We start from the raw sequence: 18397 nt of genomic DNA, 5'->3' as shown, positions 1-18397 counted from the left end.
CATTACTTTATTGACAAACAAAAAGGTACACAAAAGTTAAATTTGGCCACAAACGCAGCACTAGTGAAAAAGGTACAATAAAGTTATAACTTTATTAAGGTACTTAAAAAGTACAGAAACAGTTCTAGTAAAAAGGTACAATAAAATTATAACTTTATTTAGGTACTTAAAAAGTACAGAAACAGTTCTAGTAAAAAAGTAAAATAAAATTATAACTTTATTTAGTTACTTAAAAAGTACAGAAACCGTTCTAGTATAAAGATACGATAAAATTATAACTTTATTTAGTTACTTAAAAAGTATGGAAACCGTTCTAGTATAAAGGTACAATAAAATTATAACTTTATTTAGTTACTTAAAAAGTACAGAAACAGTTCTAGTAAAAAGGTACAATAAAATTATAACTTTATTTAGGTACTTAAAAAGTACAGAAACAGTTCTAGTAAAAAAGTAAAATAAAATTATAACTTTATTTAGGTACTTAAAAAGTACAGAAACAATTCTAGTAAAAAAGTACAATAAAATTATAACTTTATTTAGTTACTTAAAAAGTACAGAAACAGATCTACTAAAAAGGTACAATAAAGTTATAACTTTATTTAGTTACTTAAAAAGTACTTTAGTAAGTTAAAATGTACAGAAACAGTTCTATTAAAAAGGTATAATAAAGTTATAACTTTATTTATTTGCTAAAAGGTACAGAGAAGATATACTTTTCTGAGATACTGAAAAAAGAAACAGTTCTAGTAAAAAGATACAATAAAGTATTACTAAGTTCTCCTGTACGTGTACTGAGATAGTACTATGTACTTTGTGATGTGCACAGTACAAGTAACAGTGTGAGATACACTAGCTATAAATCAGACACAATACAGATGTTTACTATTCCCATTGTTATCTACAGTAGGAAGGAAACAGGAAATGGTTCTTGAGGGAAAGTACATACAGGTGTACTGGAATATGTCTAGAATAATTTCAAATTTCTAATAAAAGAAATTACTTTTTCTGTAGCATGGAAATATTTTCAAACTGTTCACTTTGCTAAATTCAGATGAAAAGATATAATATGTATTGGTCCTGCTCACATAATTTCTCTTGTACAATGGAATTGTTGACTTGAAACAGATCATGGAAATAAACATCAACGTCAGCAAAATTTTCTTGTCATTGATCACTTGTCAGTCTAGTGATAGAAATAATCCTCCTCAAAACTGTCATAACTGCTGCCGTCTGCTTTTACCAATACCTTTGATAATATCTTCAACAATTGGTTCAAAAGCGGTACCTTCTGTTTGAACTTTGACCTGAAATTAAGAAACAATAATTGTGTATATTAGTTTGATATAATATTATTTCATTTGTGAAAACCATTAAGTTTTGGTATATTAATAAGTGAAAGGATTGATATATAATTTGTAACCTTTCCTAGGTCCAAAAGGTCTTTGGCAATCAACACAGACATGTAAACAAGATTTCACCATATGTTCATGAACTTGATCCATACTGTTGCAGAGTAAATAGATTTAAAAAGGAAAGAAAAACTAAGAGTATGGATCTCACTTCTTTGCTTACAAACTACGCCAACAATTCACATCAACTTGGTTATTCTAGTCTACCCAGTTGTTCAAGTGGTGCTGAGAAGTAGCACTCTGATAGACTGGGGTCCTTCTGATAGGATAATCTTCATCTTGAGCTGTCTATGAATTGCATGATACTGAGAATGAGAAACTGACTTTTAACTGTGCTAGTATAACTTTTGTTGATCATTCATGTATGATAATACGAGATTGAAACTTGGATACTGTTCTAAACATTATACACGTGTACTTAGTATATCTGTCAAGTTTCTGAATCGTATCAGATTTGGATGTGTTCCTATTCTCTGTCATTATAATAGCGTGACATTTTGTTGTAAAGTGTCATTTTATCATTTTCTTTAAAATTTTGATAAAAAAATCTTTTTTAAAGTAAATATGGGTCTAAAATGAATTTGTGATGTTACGATATGTTCTCTGATTGTGTTGTTTCATTTCAGTGTTTAGAGAAAATTTGGGATTGTACAATAATACATGATTGTGACACCCATTGTTTTGTCTTTGCAGTTATTCGGAATCGAGCCCATTTGTAAACACAATCGCGCCTGGTATTTCCATACAGTCTCAGGATCTGTACCAGCTGGCACACTACCTACAGGTGAGAAACTTGTCACCTGTCACAGGTGTGCAATGTCTCGTTAGACTTACCCATGTCCTAGAAGATAGTTGTGCATTGAGGATTTGGGCCCCTAAATTATGTTTTTGCCTATCAAATTAGTTACAAATTATGTTTTGATGTGAAGGACCCTGCCACACTAATAAGATTTGGAAACCTGACGACTCTCTGGTAAACTGCAGTTTAGACTGTCCCCTAAGCCAATGATAGGCCCTTTGTTGTGACATGCTGTGTATTGGGGTTAATAAGCAGGCCATGAAGATTTGCCAGACAAGGGGAAACATAATTAATGTCTGGTGGACTGCGACCAAGGGGATATGGTCTACCGCCTCCGTCACACCAGGTAAACTTTTTGTTACCTGTACATGACCTGTAACACAGATATGCAAGGGAAGTGTACTGAGCTGGAAGGAATCACAGTGTACAGAGATTTATCTAAAACTGTGTTTGGATTACGGATCAATTATCATTAATTTCATGGAGGATAGGATAGAACCATAATGAGGTGGAGTGGTGTATTGTGCTAACAGGTAAGACACAGGTATACCTCGTTACAGGTGAACAATCCCGATGTACCTGGCTATATGTTTACACTGTGGAAGGACAGACAGGATTTTTGTGTTGACATTCACGAGCACTGAGGTGAAAAGTCTTCATTAAAACCCACCAAGATTTTTTGACAAAACATTTGCCCAACATTTCAAAATAAGACATTACTCAACAAATTGATGGATTTCGGGAAATCTGATTGATCACAGGGATGACAATTGTACCTTATTGCGGGTTAGCGGTATGAATACTAAATAGAATGTTTAAAACTGCATTATAAAACATATCAAAGACTCCCGTCCTATTGAATGGCTTGCTGAGATCAACCTGCTGTTTGAATACACTAGAAATCTAATGTTACCCTAGGCGTGTGTGAGTATTCATGAGAATACATGCACCAGCATTTCTAGTAGTAATTATATTGTAGGCTATGATCAATGATATGTTTGGTGACCTTGTCCTGATAAGGAAGAAACAGCTGTTAAGTTGAACTTCTCTTCATCAATCTTGGATGACCATTTATTTATAATACAAGGTTCATATTCATCCTATATCCACATGCAAAAAAAGAAGTTATTTGTGACCCACATAAAATTTATCAAATTTTGTATTTTCTGAAGTAAAAAAGGTATTCAAAATAAAGTAATTTACAGCATTTTCTCTGGCATAGTCATCTGTTTCAAAATATAATAACAGTTCTTTTATTTCCAACATTTGATTTAAAAATTATTATACTTGTTAGATAATTTCATATATCACATACCAATAACCTTAGTTATATGGATTTTATTAAAAGTCAAAATGTAGACATACTTGCCAACTTTTTGAAATTCCATGGTGGAGATTCTATACATGTGTGCTCAAAATTAAAACCATAAAGGAAATGTGTCTCCTAGAGACCCCCCCCCCCCCTTAACTCCCCCCTTTAAAGTGACATATTTTGAGGTGTTCTTTCAGACAAAATAATTATACCTTTATGTGTAGGAATTCATAATAAAGTTTAGCAAATTTACACGTTGGAAATAATAAATTTGAATCGGGAGTCTCCCTCAGAAACACTAGGAAGAGTTGGCACCTATGTGTAGAAGAAATAATAAAAATAATTAATAAACAAACATTGCACTAAATAACCTGATATTCATTAAGAAAATCTTGTTAATATAGTCAGTGTTGATACATAATTGTGTATCTATAAGTAGTCCAGGATACCACACAGGAAGTCGTCTCCTACACTCTGGTACTACCAGTCATCAATGAAACACTAACCATTCATTTTCGTCAGCGATGATTTGTCTGGTGTTGCTCATATTCCACGGAGGACTGATGTTTCTCAACTCGGTAGATTTTTGGGATATTTCAAAGATTGATGTGAAATCAAAAATTCGGCATATCTTACGATTATGCAAACGTGGAAATTTGAGTTTGATTAAGAAATCTGCATCACAGGTACAACATTGCAATGATATTAGTTAAAATTCTATTTCTATTTTGGTTTTATTAAATTTCATCTAATGGTATATGGCTTTACAATTTGACTAAAATATAATAATATTTTAATAATATTAAAAAATATTCAATGATTATAAAAGAGGAACATACAAATTCATTAAGAACCATCTGTATTTAGTCGGAGTGTTTGTAGTTAGATGACAGAATATTGTGACGTAGCTAAAAAAGTTAATTTGTTACCTCAAGGAAATACTTTCATTTTCATATTGAATTAGTAACACATACAGGTGATCTAGCTGACACGCTACCTGTTGTAATGTTCTATGCATTCTATTGTACAGTTGAAATTCTTTTGTAGCCGTAGCTGTGGGTTAGATTCGTAATTTTCTTTAACATTTATGTAATGCAAATGTTATTCTTTCTTGTATAAATTTAAAAACTGACTGAGTCAGGCAAATGAAGTCAGTTTACAAACTGACTAGGCTATTAGGTATGAACCGCACAGGTAAAATTGTTTAGGTCATTAGAGATCTGCTTGTAGGTAAACAAAATAAAACTTAAAAGAAATAGATAAGACTCCATATTTAACCGGTAGACATGTACATGAAATGTATTATTAACGTACAGGTGCAGAAACACATGCGTTCTAAAAAAAAGGGGGCTAGGTAAATGTTTATGAAAAATGAAATGAAAAATTATATTGCACATTCAAATAATGCAGAAGAATTTGGATTGAAGATTAATATTCAGCTTTCATATAGCACAGTAATCTAGGTTTAGATATACTCAAGAGAAAAAATGACACAGGTAAGGTTTACAAAACTGGACTTTTTTATTTAAAGAATTTGGAGATTGTTGTTTATACGTATAGCAGAGGGACATCAGTAGGTCTACTTAAGACATAGCCAGCAGGTGAGATCATTGTACACGTACGTATACCTTGTCTGTGTGTCCTGATAAAGTGGAGACTTAGACTCGATCACGTAACAACCAACCCTCCAAATATCGTCAGGTGAACGGCAGAAATCCCAAGTTTACACATTGGGATGATGACTACTTTGAAGGGAAAATAGCTACAGGTACTGGATATAGTTTCAGGTATACAGAAGATTATTCCAGATGGAAGTTTGTAGTAAGTTGTGTGCAGTGTTGACACTATATGTCCTATACAACATTCATGTGAAGTCGGAGAAAATATGGAAGATCTAAATACCTAAATGTGGAAGACCATCACCAGTGATAAATCAGGGGAGATTTATCAAGATTTCAGAGGTGCACAGTTTGAATCCTAGTTCTGCTGGCTGCTTCTTCTTGGGTCAAAGGCTCAAGTGACTGTGATCTGTCTTTGCCTGTTGTGGTGGGACATAAACATTTTATATTTTTCAACAAAGACTGGAATACTACTGAAAGGATCTCACTGATACATTTTGACATCATTCTAAGAAAGTGCTATTTTCAGGGTCAATGAGATATCCAATATGGTTGCTGCTATTGCTAAACTGAAACTTGGCACGGATGACTGGCAGATAGTTCTGATAAAATCTTATTATTCAGATCAATCAGTAATTAAATATGGTTGCTGCAGCTGCCATTTTGAAAATATTTTTCAAATATAAAATTCAAGCACAAACCCAGTATTGATTTAATAGTCATCATTTTGAAAGCCTGTTTTGAAACTTATAAAACTCAAGTTCTTATAAAACTTATAAAAATCAAGACTGCTTGATGAACATGACAAAGTGTTTTTTTTGTGTCAGATCATATCCTTGGAGCAATACACTGGATACATATCAACATCATTAATAGTACATGTACAATGGAAACAAGTTTTCTTGTTTCATTTGCTCTGGATTTCTCAAATTTTATGCTTCACATTTAGACTTAGAATTCCCGACCACTGCCATTAAAGTTATTTGTATTCTGATTATAATTATTTTGAAGTCTGTGTTTTTAGCCTCGGCTGTTATCTGAAGCCATTATCTGGGTATGCTAATTTGCATCCAAGTCTATCCTTACTGATATAGAGGTCAAATTTTGAAGGTGAAATTGTTATCCCAATGCCATTTTATACCAGATTATATGGGTCAGCTGCTGTAATGGTTTGTGGTGGGTTTGTTTGTTTGTAGAACCATTATCTGGACTTCAGGCAGTGTTTCTCACTCTGATTTTCCATGGGGATTCCGTTCGTATAAACTTTCATCTTTAGGTAAAACTTTTGTGACTTACTGAGGTCCTACTTTTCAAGTCATTCCTTACAATGGAGATAATTGTTGAGTACTTTTACAATATGGTGAGTTGTATCTCTGTATAATTTTCCTAAAGTTTATTTAATTTGTGAAATTTATTTTGTTTTGAGGAAAATCAAGAGCAGATCACATTGTTTAAGCATTGTTTTAGCATATGTTTATATGAGAAATTATACCTAATGATACAAAAAGCTGAAAAACAAGAAAAAAAAGATTTTCCTGAGCAAAAAGGTGAAGTTATAATTTTCGTGTACTACTGCTGTGAAATAGCTGTAGAAGGAATGAGGAATTTAAATGTGTACTTAACAAGTTCACCTGTTTACCTGAACCACAGGAAATTGATGACATGCTTGTGGTTTGAAAGAAGACAGCAGTTTTTTTTAAATGTATCACTTAGGTGTCAATTGCTATAAAAACTGAAACAACACTGGATGAACATTTCAAGGCTAAAAAACAAAAACAAAGTAGGATAAGAGATAATTGATTTTTTTGTTAAATTGGTTTGTGCAATGTGAAAATAAAATCAGAATGTGCGAATGAACTGTATATTTTGTCCACAAGTTACGTAAAATCAGGAAACACAATGTCAACATTGAGATTATATTTGTGGAACAAAATAGTTCATTATAGTCACTTTCCCTGATATTTTGGACAGATGAGAAAAAGAGCATTGTCAATACTATAGATTTGATGTACTTAGATACTTATTGATATGATTGTACTGGATAAGGAGGGACTGATTCGACACTATAAGATGTCTGTCTTAAAAATGAAATCACGTAAAATTTTGATGGATGCCAAACAGAGAATAAAAATTGTGTGTTTCTATAGCTTAATGAGTAAAATATCATATCGCTAGATCTCCAAACCTCTGATTTAGGCTGTGAATGATTTTCAGATTTCTAAACTTGGAGGTATTGGGTATCTGACATTTATCTGACAAAAATTGTGTCAATTTCATAGATTTCTGTATCAGGATATTTTTGATTAAAATCATGTTTCATGCAGAAACAAATGCATTATTAGGTATTTTTTGTTTTCTTCACAAACAGATAGAAGAATGTCTACAGTTTTACTTTTGAGACAGTTTTCTAGAAAACCCTTTATGGGACATTTTGGAAGTCCTGGTACAACATGGGATTTCTTTCATTGTCAGCATTCTGACCTCAAGATTTCTTGTGTCTTTCAGGAAGCCCTTCACCGGGAAAAGATGCTGGAACAGAAACTGTCAACGCTGCAGCAGCTTCTGGAGAACACACAGGAAGCTTCGGAGACGGGATGGCAGGTAAGTCTCGCTCACACCAGCTGGTCGGTACAAGTTAGTTGAGGCACTCACTTTACAGAGAGAGCATTTCACAGTCAATAAGTAGGTTTAACAATCACCTGGTCAGTTTAGACCATAGGAAGTTGTTATCATAGGATGTTGATAGACAAAAACGTGTTTTTATCAGTAAAATGGACATTAACACTTCAGTTTACCCAATTTATCTCAAGATGGCTATTTTTTTAAATAAGTTTTATTGACAATCATTTCATTTTTGCAAAACTTAATTTTGCTGTTCTTCTTCAGATGGCTTTTGTGAATATTTGAATTTGCCAAGAAAAATGAGTGATTCATGTTCCTTGTTAATTTGTTTCTCAAAAATTATTTGCAAGATATTTAAATCATGATAACTCTCTCCATTCACAAATAAACATTGACATAAAAATCTCCTGAAATGTTAGTAAATAATAACAGCATTAACAAATATATTTTTATTCTTGTATTTTTTTTAAATAATGGACTGATCATGCATTGTTTTACAGGCCCTAATCACAGAAGATCGGCTTTTGTCTCGACTTGATGTATTAGAGAACCAGCTTCACACCTACTCTAAGGTAAGTGTTACCTGTGTCAGACAACATTCGTGTCTGTACTAGAGTTTACTGGATGTGATAAGTGTGAGGGACTTCAATACAGTATTGAGGTTTGGTTACACCAGCTGTTGATAAATTGGATGTACTTATGATGAGAATGGATTGATGTTATCTCATCTAAATGAAGCCAGTTAATCTATCATCTTAACAGTATTTCAAGGAAAATTTCAATTGAAGAATTGGAGAAATGAATATTTTTTTATATTTGTCCTGGTGTTCAGTAATTCAGTGTTGGTCTGGTTTCAGAATCATGCCGAGGATTCTTTACGACAAGAAGTTGTTACCTTGCAGGAAGAAAAACTCACCTACGAAACCACTGCCAAGGTAAGGCTAGTTACCTAATGTTAGGGTACAGTTAGATCTATCACCAGAGAACCTTTATATAGATAGGCGAACCATTGACAAAGTATTGTTATGTAACTACTGCCAAGGTAAGGCTATGACCTATTGTCAGGGTCCGGTAACAGATCTATCACCAGAGAACCTATATATAGATAGGGGAACTATTGTCAGGGTGCGGTAACAGATCTGTTGTCAGAGAACCTATATATAGATAGGGGAACTATTGTCAGGGTGCGGTAACAGATCTGTTGTCAGAGAACCTATATATATAGATATGGGAACTATTGTCAGGGTACGGTAACAGATCTGTTGTCAGAGAACCTATATATATAGATAGGGGAACTATTGTCAGGGTACGGTATCAGATCTGTTGTCAGAGAACCTATATATAGATAGGGGAACCATTGCCAATGTATTGTTATGTAACTACTGCCAAGGTAAGGTTATGACCTATTGTCAGGGTACAGTAACAGATCTGGTGTCAGAGAACCTATATATAGATATGGGAACTATTGTCAGGGTACGGTAACAGATCTATCACCAGAGAACCTATATATAGATAGGGGAACTATTGTCAGGGTACGGTAACAGATCTATCACCAGAGAACCTATATATACATAGGGGAACCATTGCCAATGTATTGTTATGTAACTACTGCCAAGGTAATGCTATGACCTATTGTCAGGGTACAGTTAGATCTATCACCAGAAAACCTATATATAGATAGGGGAACCATTGCCAATGTATTGTTATGTAAACACCGCCAAGGAAAGGCTATGACCTATTGTCAGGGTACAGTTAGATCTATCACCACAGAACCTATATATAGATAGGGGAACCATTGCCAATGTATCGTTATGTAACTACTGCCAAGGTAAGGCTATGGCCTATTGTCAGGGTACGGTAACAGATCTATCACCAGAGAACCTATATATAGATAGGGGAACCGTTGCCAATGTATTGTTATGTAACTACTGCCAAGGTAAGGCTATGACCTATTGTCAGGGTACAGTAACAGATCTGGTGTCAGGGAACCTATATATAGATAAGGGAACCATTGCCAATGTATTGTTATGTAACTACTGCCAAGGTAAGCCTATGACCTATTGTCAGGGTACGGTAACAGATATGGTGTCAGAGATCCTATATATAGATAGGGGAACCATTGCCAATGTATTGTTATGTTACTACTGCCAAGGTAAGGCTATGACCTATTGTCAGGCTACAGTTAGATCTATCACCAGAGAACCTATATACAGATAGGGGAACCATTGCCAATGTATCGTTATATGTAACTACTGCCAAGTTAAGGCCTCCTGGTATGTCCTCAAAATCACGATATAGCTACAAAATCACATTCAAAATGAAAACTTTGGAGTGGTATATAGATGTACATGTAGAACCTATATATAGATAAGGGAACCATTGGCAATGTATTGTTATGTAACTACTGCCAAGGAAAGGCTATGACCTATTGTCAGGGTACGGTAACAGATCTGTTGTCAGAGAACCTACATATAGATAGGGGAAATATTGTCAGGGTACGGTAACAGATCTATCACCAGAGAGCCTATATATAGATAGGGGAACTATTGTCAGGGTACGGTAACAGATATGGTGTCAGAGAACCTATATATAGATATGGGAACTATTGTCAGGGTACGGTAACAGATCGATCACCAGAGAACCTATATATAGATAGGGGTACCGTTGCCAATGTATTGTTATGTAACTACTGCCAAGGCAAGGCTATGACCTATTGTCAGGGTACGGTAACAGATATGGTGTCAGAGAACCTATATATAGATATGGGAACTATTGTCAGGGTACGGTAACAGATATGGTGTCAGAGAACCTATATATAGATAGGGGTACCGTTGCCAATGTATTGTTATGTAACTACTGCAAAGGTAAGGCTATGACCTATTGTCAGTGCCTAGCTAGATCTATCACCAGAGAACCTATATATAGATAGGTGAACCGTTGCCAATGTATTGTTATGTAACTACTGCAAAGGTAAGGCTATGACCTATTGTCAGTGCCTAGCTAGATCTATCACCAGAGAACCTATATATAGAGAGGGGAACCATTGCCAATGTATTGTTATTTAACTACTGCCAAGGTAAGGCTATGAACTATTGTCAGGGTACGGTAACAGATCGATCACCAGAGAACCTATATATAGATAGGGGAAATATTGTCAGGGTACGGTAACAGATCGATCACCAGAGAACCTATATATAGATAGGGGAACCATTGCCAATGTATCGTTATATGTAACTACTGCCAAGGTAAGGCCTCCTGGTATGTCCTCAAAATCACGATAGAGCTACAAAATCACATTCAAAATGAAAACTTTGGAGTGGTATATAGATGTACATGTATATTAGAAGGAATTATTAACAGTTATTACATGTTCAACATTTTATTTCTTTGTTTTAGGAATCGCTTCGAAAAGTTTTACAGGAAAAACGAATTATTAACAGTTATTACATGTTCAACATTTTATTTCTTTGTTTTAGGAATCGCTTCGAAAAGTTTTACAGGAAAAACTAGAAGCTGTGAGAAAATTATCCGATCTTGAGGTAAGCAGTTCATCCTAACAGATCTCGGCTATGGTTAATGGAATCCGAAGCTGTGGTCTTATTTAGTTAACATGTTGATATATACTAAGTAACACTTTTCCTTCATCATATCTTAACATCTATTCAATTTCATAGAACCTGTGTTTAACCTTGACATTGGGAAGTGTTTGGTAACCTTGACATTCTGCACTGTGACCTTGACATTACATTCATTGCTATCTCTTTTTCAATGCATTCTGTTTTGTAAACTTTAAATGTTTTATGAATCCTTGTCATCGTATACTTTACTATGACCTTGACCTAATATGGTGTTCTATGACCTTGACCTAATATGGTGTACTATGACCTTGACATAATGTGGTGTACTATGACTTTGACATTTAGCGGTCCATGGTGAACACAGAAGAGGAATGTGCCCACCTGAAGGACATGTGTGAGAAGTCCCAGGATGAACTGCAGCAACTGGCAGAGAAATATCAGGATCAGCTCAAGGAAGTGAAGGAGCTCCAGGACAAACTGTCTGTAAGTAACAAGTGGTCAGTTAGGTCCTAAAACTATTGTAAGAATGGTCAGTTAGGTCATGTAACTATTGTAAAAATGGTCAGTGGTCACTTAGGTCATGTAACTATTGTAAGAAGTGGTCACTGGTCACTAAGGTCCTAAAACTATTTTAAGAAGTGGTCAGTGGTCACTTAGGTCCTGTAACTATTGTAAGAAGTGGTCACTTAGATCCTGTAACTATTGTAAGAAGTGGTCAGTGGTCACTTTGGTCCTAAAACTATTTTAAGAAGTGGTCACTGGTCACTTAGGTCCTAAAATTATTGTAAGAATTGGTCAGTGGTCACTTTGGTCCTAAAACTATTCTATTGTAAGAAGTGGTCAGTGGTCACTTAGGTCCTTAAACTATTGTAAGAAGTGGTCAGTTTAACTGTGAAAGGAAAAGATTTTTTTTGGCACTGGCATTCAATATAGCTTTGAAAGGATTTTTTTTTTCTAATGAGTGGTCAGATTTTCTGAAAAAGAAAAACATTTTTCCAAGCAACATTATGTATGTTTTGGGGTGTTTTTCATCCTTTTGAGGAACTTGTGATGTCTGTTATTGTTTTATGAACTTTTGATGTTTGAAGTTGTCATGGGAAATTTGTGGTGTTTGAAATGGCTGTAAGGAACTTGTGAGATAATGTCCTGTTTTCTGTGTGCAGGAAGCAGAGAGAAACTTGGTGGAGGAGACGGAGAAAGCTGATAAAGAGAAAATCTGTCTCCAGGATAAACTAGACGAAATGGTCAAGGAGGAGGATATGCTCTCAGCCAAGGTAAGTCATTATCACACCTGTAAAGGTCGTTATCTCACCTACAGAGGTCATCATTTCACCTTTAGAGATCTTACCAGAAGAGGTGAAGTGATACATGTTGGCGGTCAGAGAACATGTCTACAAGTTCAGAGATCTGTTATTTTCAGTCATTAAATTTGAAGTTAACTGGAATAGTTTTATGATTGATAATAAACTGTTTAAATTATAAAACTTGCAAATGAATGATATCAGACAGGAATCAGTTGAAGATTTAAAATAAATCACAACCAAACATGCTTTAGATGTTCTATAAAGATATGACCATAGTGGTTTGGATGTCCTGAAACCGTAAACAATCTTTTAAGATTTTTATGCAGCTTTTAATTGAATAAAGTAACAGAGAAAAATAAACATTAAGGAATTGGAATGTAATAATAATTACCTACATTGTTTTGTAGTTCCCACAGGTGTAAACTTACATTAAAGTCAATGCCTTTGTTTATACAGCTGGAGTCTCTACAAGCTGACAACGACATCACTATGAACCAGTTAGCTGCAATGAAAGGTAAAAGTCTGGTTTCATATTTATACATGTCACACTTGTTTGTAAACCTGTTCTGTGTCAAAAACAGATCTCCTGGTCAGAGGTTTAGGTAATTATAAAGTGGAAAGATTTGTCTGAAGGAGAGAGGATGGAATTCCAGAAATTGGATAAACTGATTCAGAGACAGGGATATTATGATAAGTTATAGAAAGTTTAAATGAAATGTAGATCTATTGATTTTGTAAAAGTAAAAGAATGGTAGGAGGTACCCTTCAGGAGGTTGACAATCCTGTTTCTAGCCATTCTTGAAGTCTGATTATTCACAAAACGTTTATAAACTATTCCTGTCACCAGCCAAGCTTGAAGCCCTGAAAGAGGAACCGTCCGATAGCAACAAGGAAGCTGATGAAAAGACAGACGAGGATGAGGAGGAAAAGACGGAAGATGATAACAAACTGGTTGACTCAAACACAATAGGTAAAGTCGCGCTTGAATTAACAGTCTACTATAAAGAATTTTCAGAAAAAAAGGACATTTATGGACATGGTGTCCAAATGAGTATTTAAATTAAACTTGTGCTGGAGATATAAATCAGATGTAAAAATCTAATCCCTGGAAATGTGTGTTTTAAATGAAAATGGCAAGTTTTAATCTGGCATTTTGAACTCACTATACAGTGAAACATGTATTAAAATTTAACAGAAGTCATATTAAAAATAAAGAATGTGAAGAAACAAAGTTGACAAAACCTTCTTGATGCCAAAAGACATGAATTCAATTGTTTGTTTATTCCAGATGAACAACCTCAGATAATTCCCACCTCCCCATCTCTCAAGGTGATCAGGACTGATGATATAGAAGGTCAGTTATATTTCAGCCTCTGTATACTGACAATCTATATAGAATATATACTACTGAAGATCACTTTATGTTCACATGATAGGGCTCACTCGTTAGTTAAAATCTTCTGTGATTATTCATTGCTATCATTATACTGAAATAGCATCCTCTCAATCACAAGTGTTCCCTAACCAAACCTACAGGCACAGTTGGCAAAACTAAGAAAACATGCAAAATGAAGCATTTAACTGTACATTGCTGCAACTTATACCTCCTTACAAAAAGATTTCCACTTGAGAAATAAATTAAATATCTGTTATCAAGGGTGATTTAGACTTTGGATAAATAATGCTGATGTTAAAAATAGTTAGTTTGTAAGGGAGATAACTCTTTCATAAAATCAGTTTTCCTTGACTGGTAAAATAAAAATAAATAATAGGAGTCAGTGTTCAATGATTGGGAATTTACTACACTGCTGTGTTACATTAGTTACCTGTTCGTTAAGCGTTATACTATCAATTCCAGGTAAACTAAAGGAGACCCAACAACAGATAGAGAAATATAAAGGTTTGTATGGTCATGTTCCATTTTCAAGGTTTACAATATTAACCCTCTACTACTTCTAAATGTAGAAAAATGGAAGTAATATTAAGATAACGGATTTCATGAAAACGTACTCATGATTTGATCAGTTCTTCATTGGTGTAGATTTTGTTACACCTTGTTAAATCCTATGAGATTTTAATTTCCAAGGCATTTGAGCCTTCCCTAGTTTGAAGTGACCCTTATTATCATTTGCAATTAAAGATATAATTGCAGGCTCATGGGTCTACTCCTTAGGGTTTTGTCCTCCTCATGTTGCCATGGTTATTGTGTTGTAATCATGTATAAATAATATTTTTTTCTCCTGTTATCTTTATTTTTATTCTCGTTGTAAACAGCCCAGCTTGATGAATCAGATGCCAAACTGAAGGCTAGCAGTGATAACGTTGAGAAGCTCCAGAGTAAGTGTTGTGTGTTCTAACATTAACTCTTTATCAGAATATGTTTCACCCCGATAGGTTTTTACTGGCTATTTGTACATGTTTACGATAATCATGTAAATGTTTTGATATTTGGAATTTTTTGAAAATTATTACATGGAAATTGTTGATTTTTGTTTTATCGTTGTCCATGTTGGAAAAATTGATTGGTAGTCATGTATTAATCTCAAATTATTACTGTACTGACAGATAGTTGTTTTATTGTTTGTCAACATTGGCCATACTGTGCTGACCAGTGGTCATTTAATTGTTTGTCGACATTGGCTATACTGTGCTAACCAGGGGTCATTTAATTGTTTGTCAACATTGGCTATACAGGGCCATACTGAGCTGACCAGTGGTCATTTTATTGTTTGTCAACATTGGCCATACTGTGCTGACCAGTGGTCATTTAATTGTTTGTCAACATTGGCTATACTGTGCTAACCAGGGGTCATTTTATTGTTTGTCAACATTGGCCATACTGTGCTGACCCGTGGTCATTTAATTGTTTGTCAACATTGGCTATCCTGTGCTAACCAGGGGTCATTTTATTGTTTGTCGACATTGGCTATACTGTGCTGACCAGTGGTCATTTTATTGTTTGTCAACATTGGCCATACTGTGCTGACCAGTGGTCATTTAATTGTCTGTCAACATTGGCTATACTGTGCTAACCAGGGGTCATTTAATTGTTTGTCAACATTGGCTATGCAGGGCCATACTGAGCTGACCAGTGGTCATTTTATTGTTTGTCAACATTGGCCATACTGAGCTGACCAGTGGTCATTTAATTGTTCGTTGACATTCATTTTATTGTTTGTCAACATTGGATATACAGGGCCATACTGAGCTGACCAGTGGTCATTCAATTGTTTGTTGACATTCATTTTATTGTTTGTCAACATTGGCTATACAGGGCCATACTGAGCTGACCAGTGGTCATTTAATTGTTTGTTGACATTCATTTTATTGTTTGTCAACATTGGCTATACAGGGCCATACTGAGCTGACCAGTGGTCATTTTATTGTTTGTCGACATTGGCTATACAGGGCCATACTGAGCTGACCAGTGGTCATTTAATTGTTTGTCGACATTGGCCATACTGTGCTAACCAGGGGTCATTTTATTGTTTGTCAACATTGGCTATACAGGGCCATACTGAACTGACCAGTGGTCATTTAATTGTTTGTCGACATTGGCTATACAGGGCCATACTGTGCTAACCAGTGGTCATTTTATTGTTTGTCAACATTGGCTATACAGGGCCATACTGTGCTAACCAGGGGTCATTTTATTGTTTGTCGACATTGGCTATACTGTGCTGACCAGTGGTCATTTTATTGTTTGTCAACATTGGCCATACTGTGCTGACCAGTGGTCATTTTATTGTTTCTCAACAATTGGCCATACTGAACTGACATGTGGTCATTTTGTATTGATTGTTCCTTGCAGAAGAACTTGAGGTTGCTGAAGCCGAGTCCCACCAGTATGAATCCAAGATGTCTGCCCTAGAAGGTCAGTGTCCGATGTTCTGTTTGTCCAGTGTTGTACTTACTGTACAGTGTCCAGTTTATTGTACTCACATTGTCAAGACCAAGGCATATATTCAAATTTACATACTGTATGAAAAGTATATTCAATGAGAAATGGTTTGGAACTATCTATGTGGGGCAAGCTGACAGATACAGCTGTATATAAATGGTTACATGTCCGTTGTAGGTTAACATTTTTAAAACCTGATTGAACTGTATTAGTGTTCTTGCATTGCTATTTTCTTGGGGAGCAGCAGAAAGTCAAGTGACGAAACGGTTTACTTCACTAGAAGTTTCATTGTTAGCTCACCTGGCCCGAAGGTCCTGAATGGCTCAGAGGATTTTGACCAAATTTGGTCTGGAGCATCATTGGCCAAAGGGTTCTCAGTTTTGTATAAACGGAGGGTATGGTCCCCCTTGGGGCAGAGGGGCGGGGCCAAATAGGGGGAAAATAGGTAAATTTTTAAAAATCTTCTTCTTCTCAACCAATAGAAGGATTTTGACCAAATTTGTTCTAGAGCATCTCTGGACAAAGGAGCCTCAAGTTTGTATAAAAGGTGGGTGTGGGCCCTCTGGGGGCATAGGGGCGGGGCCCAATAGGGGAAATAGAGGATTTTTTTTCTCCTACTATTTAAACCAAATGCAGTCTGAAGCATGCTTAGGGACCAAAGAATCAATTTTGTTTAAACTGAGGTGTGTGAACCCCCTTCTTTGGGACATATGAGTGGGGCCCATTAGGGAAAATAGAGGAAAACATTAAAGATCCTTCTCCTTCTGTACCGTTGAAGGGATTTTAACCTAACCAAACTTGTTCTAGAGAATCTTTGTTCGAAGGGAATTGTATATTTATAAATGGAAGATGTGCCACCCCCCCCTCAACCAGGCAGAGGAGCAGGGAAAATAGAAAAAATCAATTTGTTTAATTTGTATAAAAAGATGCATGTGAGGCCCAATAGGGGAAATTGAGAAAAATTGGGACATAACATGGAAACTCATTTTCTTGGTGTCTTTTCCACCAAAACAGATTTATATGTAGTTCTTCTTGCAACTTTGTTTCTTGTACTCCTTTGATAAACCTGAATGGTACTCAGCAGGTTTTAAATTGAAAAATATAATACCAGGTGAGCTATTAAGGCCCCTGGGCCTCTTGTTTAATCTGGCCATGGAAAATCAATGCATGAAAAACAATATTAATACAACGTATCTTTACTTCAATTTTATTGACATCTTGTTCTTTTTGTCCAATCTCTCTTTTCCCCCAACATTTAGTGTCCTTCCATTTTATAACCACTTAATTTATTTGCACAGAAAATTTACATATTTCAATTCTAGCCATGCTAAATCTATTAGTTTAGAATTTACTAGTCCTCAAAGAGTAAACAATTAATGACACTGGATTGTGCATTATTAGCTCACCTGGCACGAAGTGCCAAGTGAGCTTATGCCGTGGTGCGGCGTCCGTCGTCCGTCCGTCCGTTGTCCGTCCGTTGTCCGTCCGTCCGTCCGTCCGTCCGTCCGTCCGGCGTCCGGCGTCAATATTTTACTTTAAACGACTTCTTCTTAATAACCGAAAGGCCTAGGGTGTCAATATTTGGCCATATGAAGGGCTACCAAGTTTGTTCAAATAAATGACCTTCACCTATTTTCAAGGTCACAGGGGTCAAATATGTCAAAAACTTTAAACATCTTCTTCTCAATAACCAAAATGCCCAGGGAGATGATATTTGGCCAGTAGCATGCTTGGGTGAAGGGCTACCAAGTTTGTTCAAATGAATGACCTTCAATTATATTCAAGGTCACAGGGGTCAATTGTATTAAAAAACCTTTAAACAACTTCTTCTGAATAACCAAAATGCTCAGGGT

General features: G+C 35.4%; 1 protein-coding gene across 13 annotated transcripts in view; it reads left to right on the top strand.

Annotated features, from left to right (window-relative positions):
* The window catches only part of LOC110456710 (sarcolemmal membrane-associated protein-like), a 92082-nt gene that overhangs the window by 38514 nt on the left and 35171 nt on the right, over positions 1–18397 (top strand). For 12 of the 13 annotated variants that reach the window (XM_021507614.1, XM_021507617.1, XM_021507621.1 and 9 more), the window contains 13 exons: positions 2103–2193; positions 7645–7740; positions 8262–8333; positions 8619–8696; positions 11238–11300; positions 11685–11822; positions 12503–12613; positions 13100–13157; positions 13491–13613; positions 13932–13997; positions 14502–14543; positions 14918–14980; positions 16455–16517. In XM_021507614.1, the coding sequence (XP_021363289.1) occupies positions 2103–2193; positions 7645–7740; positions 8262–8333; positions 8619–8696; positions 11238–11300; positions 11685–11822; positions 12503–12613; positions 13100–13157; positions 13491–13613; positions 13932–13997; positions 14502–14543; positions 14918–14980; positions 16455–16517 (1064 nt within the window). Of the gene's footprint in view, positions 1–2102; positions 2194–2675; positions 2742–7644; positions 7741–8261; positions 8334–8618; positions 8697–11237; positions 11301–11684; positions 11823–12502; positions 12614–13099; positions 13158–13490; positions 13614–13931; positions 13998–14501; positions 14544–14917; positions 14981–16454; positions 16518–18397 lie in introns of those variants that run through there. The other variant, XM_021507622.1, reaches the window with a different exon arrangement.

This window comes from Mizuhopecten yessoensis, unplaced genomic scaffold, assembly GCF_002113885.1.
Source record: "Mizuhopecten yessoensis strain PY_sf001 unplaced genomic scaffold, ASM211388v2 scaffold8839.1, whole genome shotgun sequence".
Lineage (NCBI taxonomy): Eukaryota > Metazoa > Mollusca > Bivalvia > Pectinida > Pectinidae > Mizuhopecten > Mizuhopecten yessoensis.
Note: the sequence above shows the minus strand (reverse complement) of the source record. Positions and strands in the feature narration are given on the sequence as shown.